The sequence below is a fragment of the Maylandia zebra genome, linkage group LG23, assembly GCF_041146795.1.
Source record: "Maylandia zebra isolate NMK-2024a linkage group LG23, Mzebra_GT3a, whole genome shotgun sequence".
Lineage (NCBI taxonomy): Eukaryota > Metazoa > Chordata > Actinopteri > Cichliformes > Cichlidae > Maylandia > Maylandia zebra.
Window position 1 is genome coordinate 10,242,032 of NC_135188.1, and position 20,719 is coordinate 10,262,750.

The following is a 20,719-nucleotide window of genomic DNA, read 5'->3' on the forward strand; positions in this document are numbered from 1 at the left end:
TCTTTTGCAGAATCCAAGAGGTTTTCCTCCAAGATTGCCCTGTATTTGGCTCCATCCATCTTCCCATCAACTCTGACCAGCTTCCCTGTCCCTGCTGAAGAGAAGCACCCCCAGAGCATGATGCTGCCACCACCATATTTGACAGTGGGGATGGTGTGTTCAGAGTGATGTGCAGTGTTGGTTTTCTGCCACACATAGCGTTTTGCATTTTGGTCAAAAAGTTCCATTTTGGTCTCATCTGACCAGAGCACCTTCTTCCACATGTTTGCTGTGTCCCCCACATGGCTTGTGGCAAACTGCAAATGGGACTTCTTATGGTTTTCTGTTAACAATGGCTTTCTTCTTGCCACTCTTCCATAAAGGCCAACTTTGTGCAGTGCACGACTAATAGTAGTCCTATGGACAGATTCCCCCAGCTGAGCTGTAGATCTCTGCAGCTCGTCCAGAGTCACCATGGGCCTCTTGGCTGCATTTCTGATCAGCCTTGTTCGGCCTGTGAGTTTAGGTGGACGGCCTTTTCTTGGTAGGTTTACAGTTGTGCCATACTTCTTCCATTTCTGAATGATCGCTTGAACAGTGCTCCGTGGGATGTTCAAGGCTTGGGAAATCTTTTTGTAGCCTAAGCCTGCTTTAAATTTCTCAATAACTTTATCCCTGACCTGTCTGGTGTGTTCTTTGGACTTCATGGTGTTGTTGCTCCCAATATTCTCTTAGACAACCTCTGAGGCCGTCACAGAGCAGCTGTATTTGTACTGACCTTAGATTACACACAGGTGCACTCTATTTAGTCATTAGCACTCATCAGGTCTCTATGGTCTCTCTCAGTTGCCCATAGACATTGCTATGGGCAACTGACTGCACTCAGACCAAAGGGGGGCTGAATAATTACGCACACCCCACTTTGCAGTTATTTATTTGTAAAGAATGTTTGGAATCATGTAAATTGGCAGTAGGTATGAATGGTTGTCTGTCTCTGTGCGCCGGCCCGATGATGCACTGGTGCCCTGTCGAGGGATGACAGCTGGGACAGGCTATGCCCCGTGAGCCTGAATTGACAAAATTAGGTGTATGAATGATTTTGTGTCATTTATATTTCTTTTAAACCTAGTAATGTATTTATGTAAAACACATCAAACCTCCTCCTTTGTTGTTGTTCGTTTACTCCTTATGCTGCTTAAAGATAATCAATTTTAATAGCTATCAAATGATCTGCACTATGTGTCAAGCATCCAACAGTGAACTCAGAGTTCATTGTGACGAAGCCCAATTTAATGACGTAATTTAAAAACACACCAATAAAACAGTGTGTTATCTGAGCTTATGTAGGTACTGTGCAGTGTTGATTCTTGTTTGTTTGGAAAAGCAGGACTCGAGCCAGGCCCTCTGCACAGGAACAGCCTGACTGTACTGACGCAGCAGATCCTGGAGCTCCTGGTTCGAACAAAACAAAGAGATAGTATTTAATTTACATCGTTTACAACCTAAAGAAATTTAATCTGCCTCAAGAAAATGCCTCGTAACTCTTTCCGCCCCACCTCGACAAATAAACATTACTGGAAAAGATTATGTATGTCAAACGTCAGATAAGCATCAGTGAGAGTTACCATGACACTAACCTGTGAGTGGATGTTGTTCTCCACCTCTGCTACTATGTGGGTGACATCCGGACTCATGATCTCCTCCTCATCTCCATCATAAGTGCACTTCAGCTAAGGAGGAGTTATAACATTATTTGAGCATCGTACCACACCTCTGTAGTTCGCAATTGTGGCTTTTAAGCTTTCGGGCTCTTTTCTCAACAAAACCACACAAACTGCCGCAGATGAAAGCACGCAGGAGACAGTAACTGTTAAAACACCAAGCTGTGGCAACCAGTATTAAAGGATATGTGATAAGATAGCGGGCCAGCCTCTTCCTCTCTGATGCAGGCAAGTTGTAGAAAAACACACGGACCCCGTTCATGAAACTAGGGAGGTCTGCAGGGCTCTGGAGTGTAGCCGAGGGCCCGGAGGTTGCAGAGTCGGTGTCATCAGAATTTTGCAACTGTAGCCCCGGGGAGGATGCTGAAGTGGATGTCTGGGGTATAGCTGTGTTCTTGACATTTCTGCTATGATAGTATCTGAAAGTTTGGTTAAGAGAAGATTACAGACATCACAACTACTACTACTGAGTCCATGCTCTGAAAGCACTAAAAGATACATGAATGTGGGGATGCCTCTGGAAGCAAGGTGCTTCCTGATGAGCCTCTCTGTGCCGTACCAGTTGAAACCTTTGGTAGCGTGACCGATACGTGGAAGATGAACACTTGCTTTGTGTGGGAAAAAGACAACAAGGGTTAGTGGCTGTTAGCAGTAGCCTCCTGCAGTCTTTACCATTGAAAGTATTTTAGTGCAGAGGGTTACAACAATAAGAAAACACTGTGGTGAATGAGAATTAAGTCAAGCCAATTTATTTGTAGCCCAGTATCACGTGTAAAGGTTCAAAGGACATGAGGAGAAATAATAATCAAGTCACAAAGAATTTAAGAGGCATAAAAAAAGAAGAGTATTTGCAATAAAGACCTATTGAGCCAAAGAGAGAAGAGAGGGAGAAAGAAAACAAACCTGGTTTGATAATGTGCACAGCTGTGCCTCGATTACTAAATGTAAGATTTAAGAAGCGTCTTTACGAGTTTCTTAAAGGTATCGGTTGATTTTGGGGCACAAACAGCAAAAGCAGCGAGTGCAAAGTCTTTTAATCAGTTCATCTAGCGTGCAACATAACTAGAGGAAATCTAAATTCCCGCTTCATTGGTTGTTCTTCTGCAGTTGTGTTTGTAAGAATTTGTGCGTGCACACATCAGATGGCACACAGCACGTCCTGTAAATCCTGCCAATCAGGTCTTACAGTAATAACGCATCATTTTCAAGGTGTGTTATTACTGTAAGGTGTTCGGTTATTATTCGAACCTTTACAAGGGTTTATGTGAGCACTGCTGACTTGACACTTAAAAAAATTTTTTTCACAATTTCACCAGTCTCAGGCTACATGAAAACAAAAAAAAGACATTTCACACTTTTTTGTATTAAAATAGCATGAAATGCTTTACTGCACCCTTGGTTCTTTTGGCCGCTTTGTAAATCTTCTTCAGGCCTTCATCCAGAGCACTCAGAAAGATCCCAGACAAGTTGTTGGCTTTGTCTCGCTGCTGTGCCACTATTAGGGCTAACTGGGTGACAGGAAGGAGATGGAAGCTGATCAACACATTATCTGATCACTGTTGCATGGCACTGAGTGCTGTTCCTCACAGCTTTGCAAGCCTGTCACCACACATTAACCCAAAGCAGGTATATCACACAACTGATCACTACTACTGCAAAGAAACAAAAAATATTGTGAAACAAGCATGTTTTTTAAGACATTCAGGGTGTTTTATGCAGCAGAGTTCTTCAACCAGAACCTACTTGATCTTGGCTGTTCAATCTGGACTGTTTGTCATTAATTGGGAACAGAAGCACACTTCCAAGATCCAAATCTGAAACAAATCATATTTAATTTTGTGACTCATTCTTCAGTCAGACCACCAAAGAAGAAATAAAATGCTTTTTTACTGTCAATCTTACCTTTCATCTTTCCAGCTAACTCATACTGCTTTCGCGGCTCGTCTGATCTCACCTCCAGTGCTGTAAACAGACCTCCTCTTCCCCACCGACCTGAGTCATCTACACAGGAATCACTACTTTGGTAAATAACACATGCTGTGGTTTGGTTTTCAAACTTATTGTGCCCAAGGCGCACCAAACACTAATTAAAAGCCACACCTGCATCATATCGTGGCAAAGTTACCATCTGACATGTTGCCAGTTGTTTTGGTTTGAACTGATAAATTAAGGTATTATTTAAGACTTTGCACGACATCAAAGTTTTCACACCAGGTTCTTTTACGCAATCCAACATTCAGTCCTGCTGCAACTGGTACAGATCTAGTTCTCTTTTGTGTAAGATAAATCTTTCTCTCTACAGAGGCCTGTTTGGCACCATGTTGGCATTAATCAGCTTCTCTAAGGTAGAAACCGTTGGTTAGGGTCTGCTCAACAGACTTTTTTTTTCTTTCCTATTTCCATTAGTGAGTCGTTCAGTAGTTCTTATTTGCTTTGCACAAGAAAATGATCAATTTTGTACTTTTTTGTTAACTTTTGCACTATAAGTCAGGGCTTTTAGTGTATCACACTGTAATAACAGGTAATTATCTAGTAGCCTCCTAAAACTGAGAGACTTAATGCTAAGGATGTGGTTACTGTGACTGACAGCTGTCCTGACAGTCTTATTCAGGTTCAACCTCTCCACTGTTGGTGTTTTTTGGAGGATTTTTAATCCAATGCACATCATATGTTTTACTCACCAGACCATATGAGGAGCTGAAGTTTGTGCTTTAATTCTGGTGAAAATAATTCTTGGTCTTAGCTTATTACTTAGCACCTGTACCTGTACCGAAAGGTGACATCATGTAATGTCCATATCCATCTATAGTTCCTACAAAGCGCACACTGAATTAAAAAAATTCTAATGTGTCAGTTTACGAAGTAACAAGAAAAATTGTACATATATTTATTAGTTTCAGGTTGGCCATTCTTGTATTTTGCTCGTTTGTGTTGTTGTGTTTGCACATCTCTGTTGCTTGTGGGGCTCGCACACAAGAATTTCACTCGCATGTGCTGTGCCAGTGTGCCTGCACATGTGATGTGACAATAAAAAGTGATTTGATTTGATTTGATTTGAAAATGGGGCACGTACCAACGCAGTGGACGATGATGGCGTCTCCCCGGGCGGTGTGAGGATGAGTAACATCCCCCAGAACATAGTGGATATCCGTGCTGTCAGAGTCTGTGGAGCACATGCTGCTGCCATCCTCCTCTTCTTCCTCCTCTTCCTCACTGTCCACAGACGGCAGGCACCGAGATCTGTACCCGCAGGACTCCCACCAGGCCATTCTGCACAACGAACCCACAAGTCAAATAAAGGGAAAAACTGTTTGTGCAAAAGAAGTCTCAGAATTGTTTTAAAAAAGCAAATAAACTAATAAATCTTTACTTTTTCTTGTATTTCTGCTCTTCCTGCTTCTTCTTCATCTCCTCCTGCATTTTGGCTCTCTTGGCTGCAGCCTCCTCCCTCCTCTGCCGCCTCAGCTCCAGCTCAGCCTCCGTGACAGGCTTCCTCTTCCTCGTTGGAATCCCAAGGGCTACCGACAGTGAAACCTGAGAACCCATCGAGAAAAATCACACTCATATAACGCTTGCAACACTGGGATTATCAGCGTAAGAAAACATGTGAGGCTGCTTTGTATCCATCCTTTAAGTAACACTGAAAGCCTGGGTTTTTGTGGTTGCTGGGATTTCCTGTAATAGTCATTCAAATCAACCCACAGATAAAATTAAAGTCAATTAAATGTTGCTCAGTCCAGAGTATACATTTGATCCATTTTCCATTTTTTTATTTGTGCAGTTTAATTTCAGTTGAGATTTTATGAGTTTCAGTAATCGCTTTGGTATTTGGAGAATTTTGAGGTGGATAATATTTGTCAGGCGCAAAATGTAAGAAAGTAGAATTTATAATATAAACAAAGCTTTCTAACTGTTGACTGTCAGTCCTGCGGTGATCCCATTCTCAATAAACACATCTACCAATGTGACAGTGTTTGAATATTTAGCAAAGTTAACAAAAACTAGCTTAGTTAGTTTTCGTTAACTATAATGCTCTCGTTAGCGATGTTAAAGCTACAGCTCCTCCAGAGTTAACAACCCGGTCCCATAGGAGCTACAACACTGAGTGTGGTAGGGAAAAAACCCAAGGCAACAAGAATCTTGTGATTAAAATAGGTTTTAACTGGTATTCACTTTTGATAACATTAAAAAAAGGCTGACAGCTGAAGGAAAAATTGTGACATGTAATGGTGAAATATGACCGAGGACCAAAAACAGCCTGCGGAACGTTTCAATCACCTGCAACATCCTGAAAGGAAGAGATAACAATCCGTCCAACAATAATAAAAGAGGCAGCATTATTATGAGAAATCGACAACAAGTCTAAACTACTTCTTCACCTGAATTCAAAGCAATGACCTTCATAGATGTGCCTGTGAAGTTTTTAGTCAGCTACTTTAAAAATATACTTTCTATTGTTGTCTCTGATTACATTAATCAGGAACATCCGGAACAAATGGTTTCGCAGACCGCAGATGTGTACTACAAAGCAGGATTTGAACGTATCCAGGTAACTTGGCGGTTAAGTTCTTGTGTACATTTCCATGATAACATATGCTGCAGACCTAAACTGCTCTGCAGCGGTTTATGACTGGAGATCAAAAGGTACAAAATTATCGCCTACTGACCAATCAGTTCTCTAGGAAACAGCTTGGCTGTTCCTGGAAGGTCTTTTGGACCACTGTGCACAGGCAGTAGTAGTTCTAATGGCACCGAAAGTCTGCCTTTTCCTGATTAGCAACACAAGTTGACTTCACATGGATTCAACCATTCCTTTGATTTTGGTCCTTATTGACATGACGGCATCACACAGTTGCGGGTTTGCCGGTTGCACATCCATGCTATGATTCTCCTGTTTCACTACATCCCAAAGGCGGTCTGCAGAAGATGAGTACATTGTGGTCATGAAGGGATGGACCTTGTCAGTGACAACACTCAGGTAGGCCATGCTGTTTAAATGATGTTCAGCTGGTACTTAGGGGCCCAAAGCACGCCATTACACCACCAGCCTGCACCTCTATCGTTACGCCCACATGTTGTGGTAGCGACGAGGACACGAGCAAAAAGCAAAACTAGAAAAAAGTCTGTCAGGACCGAACTGATTGATGTCCCCAACATCTTACAGACTGTGTTACACTGTGATCATCACAGTGTTCCCTTCATTTTTCATGGGGGTGGATGTGTCCTCCGTCCAAGTGTTCCTCGTCTGCTAATTAACTTTAAACTGCAGAGCCACGATGAGTGTCTAACATGGCTAATTTCTTTTAAGTTTTCAGCATTCTGTCTATACATAACTAACCTCATGTGGGATGCATGTCCTTACAAAGATAATTCTGTTTTAATTTAAAGTCGGGGCGTCTTACTCCAGTTTTGTGTCGCAGAGCTCGTCCCTCTCCTGCTGCTCTCTGAAACCCGGTCAGCTGCTCCTCCAACAAACGATCAAAGCTCTTCTGGTCCTCAGAGCTGGGGTCCTTACTGTAGTCTTTCCCCTCAAAGAAGTACAGGTGGTCTAAAGGAGCAGAGGGGACAGAGGTTTGAGATAATCATCACAAAGAGAGAAAAGACTATGTCGGCTGTGATGAAGCACAGAGGAGGTCAAAATCTGCATGTAAACTAACAGGCTCCTGGCTTCTTTAAAGGCTTTTAATGGAGGTGTCAAACTTAAGGGACACGAGAGAAATGAGAATCACATCGGGGGCAAGACATATTTAGTTTGTCCTGCTTTCATTTTGTCAAAAGCCCATTTTTCTCTACTTAAACTTATCTCGTTGCCCGTGAGGAAAATTTTATGGAATCATCTAATTTATTGGGATGAAATTTGCTGCACATTACACCCGAAACACTTTCTCAGAAAAATCATCTTCTTAATGGCCTCCCTGACTTTCATTTCCTGTGCTGCGGTGAGACTTCCTTTTACAGAGTCGTCACTTTGAGATGGGTTCAAACTTATTTTGCTCTAGATTTGTGTCTTTTTGACGGAGCACCTTCCCGCCCCTCTTTGCTGTCCATGACTCAGTATCTCTGCTGGTGTTTGAATTCAAAATGATGATACAAATTATATCATTTAAAAACAGCCGTCATTTTATGACACATCAGTAAACGGGCCTTTCTTCATGGTAAAAAAAAAAGAAAAAAAAAAGTACCCACTCATTGCCAGTTATGCCATGCTGTGTTAGTTAGCTGTTAGGCTTCAGCTGTATGAGGGGGGGGGATGACTGGTTTTAATATATAATATAAAAATAATCTAGTTCTTGGAAGGTCTTCAGGTTGAGTTGTAACGCCTTGATTCTTTACCTTTTCAGACATTCTGCCGTAGATTTGCTGCTGTGTTTGAGATCATTGTCCTTCTGCATGACCCAGCTTCGGTCAGGCAGCCAGCCTCATATTTGACTCTAGAATACTTTGTTATACAGAGGAGTTCATGGACGAGTCACTGACTGCAATGTTCCCTGATGCTGTGGCTGCAAAACGAGCCCGGATCATCATGCCTCCGCCACGATTGACAGCATGCAATAGGTATTTGTGACAAACATGGCGCCGTGCATTATGCCAAACACCTCCAATTGGGTGTCTTCAGTCAAAAGATGTTGTTGCCCAAGTCTTGTGGTTTGGGCTGATGCAGGTTTGCAAACCTAAGCTGTGATGCCGTAGAGAGAAGATGTTTTCTCCTGGTAATCCTTCCAGGATTCTTCCATGTTTTTCTAACTGTACTGTCATGAACTTCAAGGTGAATTTACTGGGACATCCACTCCTGGAAAGGCTGTGGCATTGTGTTAACACACACCTCAATATACCACAACAGAAAACTGGTAAAATCTCTGCTTTTATACTACATTCGATAAGCAGCACCTGGCTGCAATGTACCCTTTTAATCCCTATGGAAGAAGTAAGGTTGTTTTTACCTTTTTTATTTTTATAGGACTGTATTTGAACACTTATCTGTCTTACTCTCAATGTGATTCTCATTTTCTCTTGCAGCCCTATGTGAAACTAAATTTGTCACTCCTAACCTAAAGTGATTTGCAGATTTCCTCTGTTTTCTTTGCAACCTCTAGTGATGAGCCCAAGAGAAGCAATCTTGGGTGTTTTCTCCTCTGTGGTTTGCAGTTCAAGAACCAAAAGTAAGACGGAGTCGCTTACATGCAGGAACAACATGTTCGCTATACCACACCAGTTACATTATATTAGTAGTTTTTGAAATTCGCACACTAAGAATAGCCCATAGTGATTTGAGATTTCAACATGTACACTATAATGAAACATACTCTGCCCGTCAGCTTCAGATCCTTTCCCTTCATCATCCTCTTCATTTTCTTCATGCTGGGAGTAGTCCTCATCATCCACCCAATGACCATTATGTGACAGGCCAAGGATCTTCTCCAGTTTCACATCTTGTATGGAGCTCTCATCAGATGACAAAAGCTTATCAATGCCAAACTTCAAGATCTCGCTTAGCTGTGCCGAAGAGGAAATGTGAGCAGAGGAGGTGAAAACTGGAGAGGTTTTCATACAAAGCGGACACACAGTAAACTGAGCACTGAAGGATTCAGAGATTATCAGGGATTATCCTGCAGTGATAGAATTTATTTTCAGTGATTTAAAGCTCACAAACCTGCAGCCCTCCTGCAGCTGACTGAGCTTGATCCAGTAAAGAGAAGCGGCCTTCTTCAATAACAGTGTTGGTGAGCTGCAACTTGGACACAGCGCGAGAGTACATGATCTCCTCCACAGTGTCTCGTGCCAGGAGGCGGATCACTTTCACAGGCCTGTAGGAAATCATTCAAATATTGAACCCCAACATCACATTGAACTTCCATTAAGTTGAGAATTGTTAAATTCATAGAGTAAAGCTCAAGCTACCCATAATCAATCAGTCAATTAATCTTTACTTTTATAGCTCATTTCCTGTAGATTACTGCAAAGTGCTTCACACTCATACAATAGAAAATGTAATAAAAATAGACTAAAAGTTAGGTGAATCAAACTGAAAGGATAAACGTATATAAATTCAACTGCAGCAGTCTGAGACTGTAAATGTAGGTACATATACAGTGGTTGGAGATCTATTAACCAATCATGTCTGAGATTTGATTACATACAGTCTATGTGGCGCAAAAGAGAGTCTACATTTGCTGAAATTCACGATAAGTATGGGTTATTATCTAGCCTTGTTCTGAAACAAATTTACAGTCATTACGGACGTAAACAGATCTCTTGGACCTGATATCTACTGGCTAAGTCAGAGCCGAGTATGGCAGCCAAGTCAGCAGTCTAGCTGACTGATGCCAGACTGACAGTGTCATGCCAAGGCAGTGTTGGTATACAGCAAACACCCCCACAATGTTAAGGAGAACAACCGACTAATACTACCTTAAAACATGAAAGTCTGTTAGTCCAGAACACTTCAAAAACCTTTCAAGTTCAGTCACAAAAGCCATCAAAGGGGACATGAAACGCAACACATATAAAGGCTAATTTACATTTTATTTTAAAAAGTGACAGATTTTTTATTGTTGTTTTGTCCATGGCACGCATCGGCCTACTTTTCCTACAGACATACTGTTAGGATATCCAATCGTGCTTCAGTAAGAAACACAGTTATGTTTGTGGTGTGCATGTAGTGCTGTTATGTTGTAAACTGGATGTGCTCGTGGGAAAAGAAAGATTTTTTTACTGCATAAAATAGTTTTGATCGCATCAGCTGACTGCGCCCCTTACTTGGCCAGACGAGGAAAAATGTGAGTTTCTAACACCAGCTTGTCGGTCCGGTGAATCACCTCACACCTGGATCAAACAGGCTCTCCTCCACCTCCACGCAGTCCTCATTTATAAAGTGCGTAACAAACCCGAATATTACGGCTAACAGCTCGATTTTCCCCCTTGAGTGCAGCTAGCCAAACAGCGGGGAGCCAGATACTGCTAACGAGACGGAGAGTGAAAGTAAACAACGTAACATAAAACTCATTGTAGCAACACAAAAATGACCCCTTTAGACTGATTTTTAGTTGTTTTTATTTTTAGTCTCCTTGCTCTTCTTGGAGTTATCGGTTCTGTCACTAGTTAGCTAACAGAAACTAATGTAAGTTTATTAGCTGCAACCAACCAACCGGTTAACGTCATTTACTGACAGAAGATGGTGTTAAAGATGTTTAACTTTAGGTATTTATTTCTTAAATCCAGTTTCACAGACAGTGTTACATCTATGTCAGTTGAGAGTAGGTCTCAGTGTTATAAATAACCTTTATATGTGTAGTGTTTCATGTCCCCTTTAATGAAGACCACCACAAGAGAAAAAAGACATGAAGACCAAGTAGATCATTTAATCGAAACTTAGGCTACGTTCATACTGCAGGTCTTAATGCTCAAATCCAATTTTTGGATCAAATCCGATTTTTTTGTCTGCTTGTTCACACTACAAATAAAACGCATGCGCAAAAGAAGACGTCACACACAACGCGCTCTGTTTAGACCCAGACCAAACAGTGTTATTTGACTGATGGCTGTTAATATAAAGACTTGTTTCGGACTTTACATTTCCCAATTTTGCTTTAAGTTATCAAGTTATTTAGATATGGCCTAATAATTATCCTTATTGCGGTTTTAGAGAGGAGCGATAGTTGCAGATTTCTGTCAGAATCTGCAGATTATACAGTACAAATAAAATGTTCACGTTTCTCCAACGTTGTCTTCCAAACAGTTTCACTGGATGGCCAGCAAGCGTTCGCGATGTCTTCTTGGGCGCTGATATTTGGCGTCTGTCTTGTGTCAGTGACGTAGAAGACTGATTTAATGCGACGTGACCGTTCAAACAGCAGTCGCTTTCTAAAACATCAGATATGTATCGGATTCAGTACCACATACGAAAGTGACCCAGATCGGATTTGAAAATATCAGATTTGTGCTGTTCACACTGTCATACCATGATCGGATATGGGTCGCAAAGGGTCAAAAAAGTCGGATTTGATGCGCATTCGCCTGAAGTTCATGGTGAAACCACTCTTAAGGTCAGCTGTTGGAGGTGTAGTGTGATGTGTTGCGACTTGCAGATATGTGCAAAATATTATAATATGTAAAATATTCGAATAACTAACAACAGATCATATCTTTCTCTCCGAACTCATCTCGTTCTTTGCCAGTATGCCCCTCTCCATCAGCCGTATTTGTACCTCACCTCTGAATGCTCTACCTGTTGATCCCCACCCTGCACCTGATTTTTTGCAACGTATCCTACAAATATTTTAAAAGCTATATATTTCTTTAAAAGAAATATAGAGTTTCTGTCTAACCAGAGGACAAAGGGTTATATAAATATTGAAACAACATAACACATAATCTTTAATAAGAAGCTAAATGGAGACAGCGACAACCACTAAGTTTTAAGGTGGAATATTTTCTCGCTTGTTGTGAACAGATCAGTATATCAACGTGACACCTCTAACAATTCATTCGATTTTAAGCTGGTCTCTGCATAATGCACGAACTGCACTGCCTGAACTGGTCCGGTTATTTCAACAACAGTTACTGCATGAAAGAAAAACAAAAGGGGAGCTCTGCACTCATACTACAGTCATGATACTACAGCAACATTAAAAAAAGGCTGACAGCTGAAGGAAAAATTGTGACATGTAATGGTGAAATATGACCGAGGACCAAAGACAGCCTGCGGAACGTTTCAATCACCTGCAACATCCTGAAAGGAAGAGATAACAATCCGTCCAACAATAATAAAAGAGGCAGCATTATTATGAGAAATCGACAACAAGTCTTAACTACTTCTTCACCTGAATTCAAAGCAATGACCTTCATAGATGTGCCTGTGAAGTTTTTAGTCAGCTACTTTAAAAATATACTTTCTATTGTTGTCTCTGATTACATTAATCAGGAACATCCGGAACAAATGGTTTCGCAGACCGCAGATGTGTACTACAAAGCAGGATTTGAACGTATCCAGGTAACTTGGCGGTTAAGTTCTTGTGTACATTTCCATGATAACATATGCTGCAGACCTAAACTGCTCTGCAGCGGTTTATGACTGGAGATCAAAAGGTACAAAATTATCGCCTACTGACCAATCAGTTCTCTAGGAAACAGCTTGGCTGTTCCTGGAAGGTCTTTTGGACCACTGTGCACAGGCAGTAGTAGTTCTAATGGCACCGAAAGTCTGCCTTTTCCTGATTAGCAACACAAGTTGACTTCACATGGATTCAACCATTCCTTTGATTTTGGTCCTTATTGACATGACGGCATCACACAGTTGCGGGTTTGCCAGTTGCACATCCATGCTATGATTCTCCTGTTTCACTACATCCCAAAGGCGGTCTGCAGAAGATGAGTACATTGTGGTCATGAAGGGATGGACCTTGTCAGTGACAACACTCAGGTAGGCCATGCTGTTTAAATGATGTGATCGGATATGGGTCGCAAAGGGTCAAAAAAGTCGGATTTGATGCGCATTCGCCTGAAGTTCATGGTGAAACCACTCTTAAGGTCAGCTGTTGGAGGTGTAGTGTGATGTGTTGCGACTTGCAGATATGTGCAAAATATTATAATATGTAAAATATTCGAATAACTAACAACAGATCATATCTTTCTCTCCGAACTCATCTCGTTCTTTGCCAGTATGCCCCTCTCCATCAGCCGTATTTGTACCTCACCTCTGAATGCTCTACCTGTTGATCCCCACCCTGCACCTGATTTTTTGCAACGTATCCTACAAATATTTTAAAAGCTATATATTTCTTTAAAAGAAATATAGAGTTTCTGTCTAACCAGAGGACAAAGGGTTATATAAATATTGAAACAACATAACACATAATCTTTAATAAGAAGCTAAATGGAGACAGCGACAACCACTAAGTTTTAAGGTGGAATATTTTCTCGCTTGTTGTGAACAGATCAGTATATCAACGTGACACCTCTAACAATTCATTCGATTTTAAGCTGGTCTCTGCATAATACACGAACTGCACTGCCTGAACTGGTCCGGTTATTTCAACAACAGTTACTGCATGAAAGAAAAACAAAAGGGGAGCTCTGCACTCATACTACAGTCATGATACTACAGCAAGACTTAACAAGTTCAATGAAAATTCAATTGTTTTTCTTAATAATGAGCCAAAACACACTTTCAGGCCTGCCACTCACAATCATCCACCCTAAACCCAACGGAAATGGTTTCAGGTGAGCTGGACCACAGAGTAAAAGTAAAGCAGCCAAGGACAGCTCAGGAGGTGCAGGAATTCTTTCAACGAGAACCTTCTGGCAATGCCCTCATGTTGCTGGTTGTGAAATGATGAGTGTGCAACATAATCTTGGCTTGTTTAACTTGTTTTTACGACATAAATCAAAAGATATCGCAGACATTGTTCCCCAGCATGGGAAAAAATAAAAATATGGAAAAACACTACCAAAGTAAGTGTTAACATTTTTGTCTCGCTCTGCTGCATCAATTTTGTTGCTTTCTGTAAGCATCCCTATGAAGCCTTATTGATGTGCAATAGCTAGGTTGCATGCAGGGAGTACTCTTTCACACCTAACTAGAGATAAGCCTAATGAGATAGTTATTTTCTTCAGCAAAACAGGACATCGTGCAGAAGTTTTCACCACTTCTTTGTGCTGTCAATGCTGCACGTCCCTTTGCGAAACGGTGCGACTTTCAGGACACCTAAATGAAATACCGATTGGATCCTGCTTGGAATCATTTCTCGTATGCTTCACCTGTTCTGACCAATCCGGTGGCTGCGTGCGGCAGCCTGCAAGTCATTTTGAGGGTTGAAGTCACTATCCACAAAAATGACAGTGTCAGCAGCTGTCAGGTTCATCCCTACTCCCCCTGCAAAGACAGAGGGAAAGAACAAAAACTGAAAATTGTGGCTCTCGATTTTTGTGCACACAATAAAGAAACAGTAGGATTGGTGCATTTACTGTAAACAGGTTAAAGAAAATCATAATCTGTGACAGGAAACATGCTGGCCTTATTTACACAGGCGTTTCATTCTGCTGCAGCTCTTATCTCCTGTCATCACTCCCCTTTCCTCTCTCAGCCACTTCTGTGTTAGAAAGTCAGCTCAAGCTGAGCTTGCAGGCTTGTCTGCATATCTGAATCTACAGCAGAGTTCACAGAAGTGTTATCTTAAAAATTGCCACAGTCTTGTTTGTGAAATGCACTCTCAGCACTTTTGGCATCTAAAATGTCTACAGTAGAAGGGGTTACTGCTTCCCCTTTTCATATGCCTAGTTCCCAATCATAACCAGTGGGGTGCGTGATAGCGGATCATATGATGACTTTCTATCCCTATTTAGGTTTGGGTTTTTTTTAGCAGGAACCAGGATCTCTTTCAGGATCGTCTTTGACCGATCTACTATTTAGGTTTTGTCTACCCGTTTCTTGCCCATGCAGGTGAGGCTGAGAGCGCAGAAGTATATGGTATTGAGTAGCAGGGGAGGGAAGAGGTGGTAGCTTGCTCTGAAGCTGCATTTTGTAAACAAATGCCAGCTTTTTTCCACATCCTCCTGCCTAAAGACCTGCTTCTTAAACATCCCTCTGAAATTTTCTGTGGCTAACCAATAACAGCCACTTCTTGTATGGGCTCTCCATGTGACATTTACCAGTGAGTTATATTAGTTATGTTGCAGTAAAATGAAAAAGCAAAAGATCCAGACATTTGTCTGAAGAATATCTTAAATAGAACCTATTCTGTCCCAGCTCTGCATTTCCATTCTTCTACTAGAACAGCTCTGCACGAGTTCAAAATGCAGCCCCTCAGTTCATCCTCTGACTGAAACAAGTAATTTTAGGTCCTCCACCTTTTTTCTGATTGCCGACAGCAGCTGGGTGGGGCTCCGGTGCCTCTGATGACCATATTAGGAATATCTGCACTCATTGAGTGAAAAAAAGGGTTTTAAAAAAGGAAAAAAAGGAGAACCTGACTGAAACTGAACATTTAGATCAGTCGGAAGTCTGCGCTATTGACTCACAGGAATTACTTGAATAGACTTCATTACTTGAAACGGTTTAACATGAGTTTATATATAAGTATATCAAAGAAAATACTACACCAGGGCTTTATTTACCGGCTTTAGTGCTGAGCAGAAAGACGAAGACATCTTTGCTGCTGAAGTTTTTCACTGCTAGGTTTCGTTCCTCCCCTCGGACTGACCCATCCAGACGTTCGTAGCTGTAACCTGAACAGAAAAGCTGAATTCAGCATTTATTTATAACTAAGAATAAATCAAATGGTTTTCAAGTTTGCCATTATGAAGAATGAGAATAATTACTAATTAATTCATGCCATTAAGAACAATTAATAGTAAGTCAATGAACAATAACCCCTCATGTTCACTCTCACTCACCTCTGTACTCCATGTAGTCCTGGAGAATATCGAGCATCCTCGTCATCTGAGAGAACAGCAGGATCCGATGGCCCCTTCAACCACAGATATGAAAACACAAATATTGTAAGACTCAATTTAAAGACGAATATGTGACTTAGAATATCACAGCATTACAGCAATGCCGCACTAAACCACCAGGTGGAGCCAAATAACACATCAGCAAACCCTTTGTGGAGGAATGTCAGCATGCTGTCCAAAAGACAAAGTTTTCCACTGGCTTCAATGAGATGTTCCCCCATCTCAAATGGCTCTGGCTCAACTCCTATCCAAGAAACAGACACACAAACATAGAATGTAATGGAAGCGGCTTTATCCTGTCCCACTGAAAACACACCTACGCCTCAGGTCTTTCCTGTAGCAGAGAGAACTAAAGCCAGTCTTTTTTACATCATCACTCTGCACCTCTCACCGTCAAACAGATAAGGGTGGTCAACACACTTCCTCAGGTTCATCAAGATGTTCAGCAACCGAGTTTTGCTGCCTTGGTCATTTCCAAAAGCCTCTGAAAGAAGAGTTTTAGAAGCAGATTGAATTTACAAATGACTGATGCCACTAAACAGATACTATTAGAACTATTATTTCCACTTGGCACCTTTAAAAACAGCCTACAAAGTGGAAAAAGCCAAAATCAAACAACAACAAAATCAGTGTAAAGTTATAAGACATGAAACAAGGACATAAGGACATAACAAAATGCCTTTGTTATGAGTTTTTGGTGGTTCTCAAATGTAACTTAACACCCGAGTGTTTCTTAGATGTAGACTAGTTGGTTAGTCTCATTTTTGTTCCTCGTTTAGTTGACTGAGAAATTAGTTGCCAGGAACATCCCTAGTAAAACTAGTAAACTAATAATAAAAGCTATGAAGCAACCATGAGAGCTCAGAATATTCGTGCCTTGATCACCTTCAGGTTTATTCATCGACTTTGGAACAGACAAAAAAATAGCACATTTCTCCTACACAGCTGGAGACCAGACCCAGAAGTTCTTTAAGGTGATGAGTAAAACCTTAAAACCAACTCTAAAATAGAGAGAACTGATAGAGAGAAGTCAGGATTTAGTGTCTGTTATGCCAACTGTAAAAATCAGTGATAAGCTGAGCTGGTGCTTTCTTGCTAATGCTATAAGTAAAGAGGCAGGGTAAGTACTGCAGAGAAAATGCATTTATAAATGACACAGCACACCATAGCGCCCAAGTCTCACCCAGATCCTTCATCAGAACAGCTTTGTAGTATTTCTTCTGCAGAGCGGACATGCCGTGATAAACCACCAGCTCGGTTTTCTTGGGCAGATCGACGGCCACCTGAGACTTGACTCTACGGAGCAGGAAGGGCTCCAGGATGCTTTGGAGCTCAGCAGCTATAAAAGTAATAAGATTCATGGTTAGCGTTCCTACAGTGCATTACTGTACTCCACTTTTTCGTGACCAATATTCACCCATTATATTTCAAAACATTTATTTGGATATGGAGAGACGCATGGACTCAGAAATAACACTGAATGTAAGCTATGCTTTGTTATGCTATAATTATGTATCGTACCCAACGCAGGCTGACTTTGTACATCAGAGTAAGAGTTGACAAAGCTGTCTGTGTCTTCTGGTATAAAGATATTGGGCTGGATGAAGCTCAGCAGGGAGTAGAGCTCCTGCAGGTTGTTCTGAATGGGAGTCCCTGTCAGCAAGACTCTGAATCCCACGAAAAACTACAAGAGAAGAACACAAACAAACTGATTTAAGAGGTCAAGGGAAAGACAATGAAGAAATCTGCCCAAACCAGGTGTTGCTTAGTACCTCTGTCAAAGTTTTGTGCAACAGCGAGTTTTGATTCTTCAACCTGTGAGCTTCATCAACCACAAGCACCTTCCACTTCCACCTGAGGAAGAGATCAGGGAAATATCAGCACATGAAAACTTTGTTCTCAGTGAACAAACCTTTAAAGACCATTATTCTCTTCCTTTTCTTCTGTCACATATAATTTGATACAAAGGTGGATTGCTTATATTAAAAATGGCTCACGTTTAAAAGAATGACCCCTCTCTAATAATCTCTGTAGATTACTACAGACACACAGGCTTCAGACTAATATTAAAGCTTTGTTTGTGACAGTTTTTTCTAGTCTTGGTTTTGTAGTGTGGCTAGAATAACATGATCATCTCAGGCATACAGGTCGCTAACCTAGATAACTACAGTTTAAGCCGATCTTACTGGGTGAAGGCCGGGAAGAGCCGACACAGAGCGACCTAAAAGCAATATCTCTGTTGGTACTGGTCCTTTTTTCTGTCACCTCTTGCTTAAAACTATATAAACTTGTATTAGGACCCCACAGTTAAATTTTCCTCACAGTACATTGCTTCCAGAGTAGTTTATGTAGATCAAGAATAAGTACAAACTCACCGTTTCAAGAATGAAGCATCTTTGAGACACAGCTGGAAATAACAGGTAAAAAAAATATATATATATATATCAGTTTTAACAAAGGTGAAACCTTATCCTGTTTTGTTTTCACTTAATAGCCTCCGACCTCATATGTAGTGAGAAGAACATGGAAGTCCTGAGAGTTCGCCTCCTGCTGGATCTCTGTCCGCCTTTCTTTGTCTCCTTTGTAAACCAGGACCGTCAGTGAGGGAGCGAAGCTGAAAGCGAGGCACACACAGGTTTACAGACAGCGCTAAAAGCACATTATCAAATGAAATGCAATTACTGATTAATGTAGCTCCACCTTTCCAACTCATTCCTCCAGTTCTCCAGGACAGAGAGTGGGCTCAGCACCAGAAATGGTCCTTTCTTCCTGAGAGCCCCTGACATGTACACCAGCAGAGAGATTGTCTGAAGGGATACATGATGACCAGGACACCGTTAGAACATGTAAATAATAAGCCATATATAAAGCAGCCCCCAAATGGTCAGATTCATGAGTGTGTGACACATAAGGGGAAAACTTCTCATTCAATTGAAGCAAAGTGTGTAATTTGTCTAACAAGCCACTTGGAAACCAAGAATCTCTCTTCAGAGAAACATTGCTTAACTTTGAAGAGCACTGGCTCTGATCCAGTGTATGCTAATGTTATAAAGGTGTAAGCCTATGGAGTAGAAAAACTGCATTAAAATAAATGTAATTATAGTAATTATACAAATGTCACGTTAGGTCCAAGTGACAGAAAAGTGCTATAAAAAATATAACGAAAGGCACAATTGATATGTCACATGGCACTGAGGCTTTTTAGAATCAACTTCTGGGCACCCCCAGTGTAACAGATGCTCCAAGCCTCACCGCCTATATAAAAACTGTCCAGCCATGCCAGGGCTCTGGATTACAGGTAAACAGATGATGTCATACCTGGCAGGTTTTACCCAAGCCCATCTCGTCTCCTAAGATGCATCCCTGCTGGTTCTTCAGGCACTGAGTTAACCAGTGCACCCCGTCCAGCTGGTAGGGTCTCAGCTGTATCCCTGTGAGGAGAAAGATCATCACCGCTGGAGCACGTTTAATATAATCTCTGAAAATTACATGTAGGACGGCGCTGAAAGTGTATTAATCTGCTCTAAGTGCGTTTAGTTTGTATCCACAGAAAACGCCATGTCACTGTGAATGAGTGAAGACAGCCTGAAGTTTGTATGTACTTTGCAGGTCAGTCGTCCAGGTTAAAAATAGCCTTTCTACCTCTCAATCCCCATTTCTTCAGGTCACTTTGAGCAACATCCGCCTTCTTTTTCTCCGCGATGCTGTTTTTTATTCTCACCAAAATGTCCGACATGTTTGCTGACCGGCAGGACTGCAATTTATACGAAAGACGACTTTATCGCAGACATGTACAGACATGCGAGTTCCCACTGTTGTTTTCATGCAGTTTATGCTTCCTGACTGGGTCACGTGACGCTACGGAAAGGCGCGCGGTTTTTTAAACTTCGCCAAAAGTTTGTTTTCTTTCTTGAGCAACGCTCATTTCTTTATATTTTGCTAGGAAAACGGGAAATATATGCAAACATAAATGCAACTACAGAATATAAGGGGGAAACTGTTTTTAAATTCTAGAAACGATTAAGAATTTGCACATTTTACAAACTTTGGCTTTTTGTGACAGGTCGCTAGTAACTAAGTGCCTGATAATAAAATTTAATGGTGCTTTCTTTGCTAGAAGTCACACTGGTTAATCTCTGAAGCCCGGGGTCTTTTTTATGCTTGAATTACTCATGACCTCAGAAAACAAAAGACATTCCTCTTTAAATGGACGGGTTCGAGGACTGGACTGAAAATGAGCGAAAAGGAAGCCAATGTCCAACAAAAAGACTTTACAAAAAAGGCTCCCTAGAAACAAAATAATAAGAAAAGGTCTTAAAAGCTCCACAAATAGATGTAAAAATAAGTGCTTCGAGTTTTAACGTGAAACAGATTTTCTGACAGTTTAGTTCTGAAAACAGAAACAAGAACCAAAAATATAAACTTATACTAAATGAGAGATAATTCCTGATAACTAAAAATTCACCATTTAAAAAAAATACATTTTGCATATTATAATATTAACAGGACCTGTTCATACCCTGATTAACTATTTGAGCTTCACATTCAAATACCAACACAATTTAAGA

General features: G+C 41.1%; 1 protein-coding gene and 1 long non-coding RNA gene across 2 annotated transcripts; one reads left to right on the forward strand and one right to left on the reverse strand.

The window, feature by feature from the left end:
* Positions 1-1,241: 1,241 nt before the first annotated feature.
* chd1l (chromodomain helicase DNA binding protein 1-like) lies at positions 1,242-19,991 on the reverse strand. Its single transcript, XM_004557049.5, has 25 exons — positions 19,794-19,991; positions 19,470-19,582; positions 18,852-18,958; positions 18,654-18,765; positions 18,527-18,558; positions 17,924-18,005; positions 17,673-17,835; positions 17,335-17,490; positions 16,543-16,635; positions 16,299-16,395; positions 16,092-16,165; positions 15,813-15,923; positions 14,457-14,571; positions 9,352-9,505; positions 9,005-9,194; positions 7,103-7,248; positions 5,071-5,234; positions 4,774-4,970; positions 3,603-3,701; positions 3,444-3,514; positions 3,094-3,208; positions 2,200-2,308; positions 1,889-2,119; positions 1,617-1,698; positions 1,242-1,431 (listed from the first exon to the last, which is right to left on the reverse strand). The coding sequence occupies exons 1-25, from the start codon at positions 19,885-19,887 to the stop codon at positions 1,309-1,311; spliced, it is 3,030 nt and encodes a 1,009-aa protein (XP_004557106.3). The 5' UTR covers positions 19,888-19,991; the 3' UTR covers positions 1,242-1,308.
* LOC143414948 (uncharacterized) lies at positions 10,371-13,120 on the forward strand. Its single transcript, XR_013095553.1, has 3 exons — positions 10,371-10,477; positions 12,622-12,690; positions 13,054-13,120. It is a non-coding gene; the product is annotated as an uncharacterized LOC143414948 (long non-coding RNA).
* Positions 19,992-20,719: the final 728 nt, after the last annotated feature.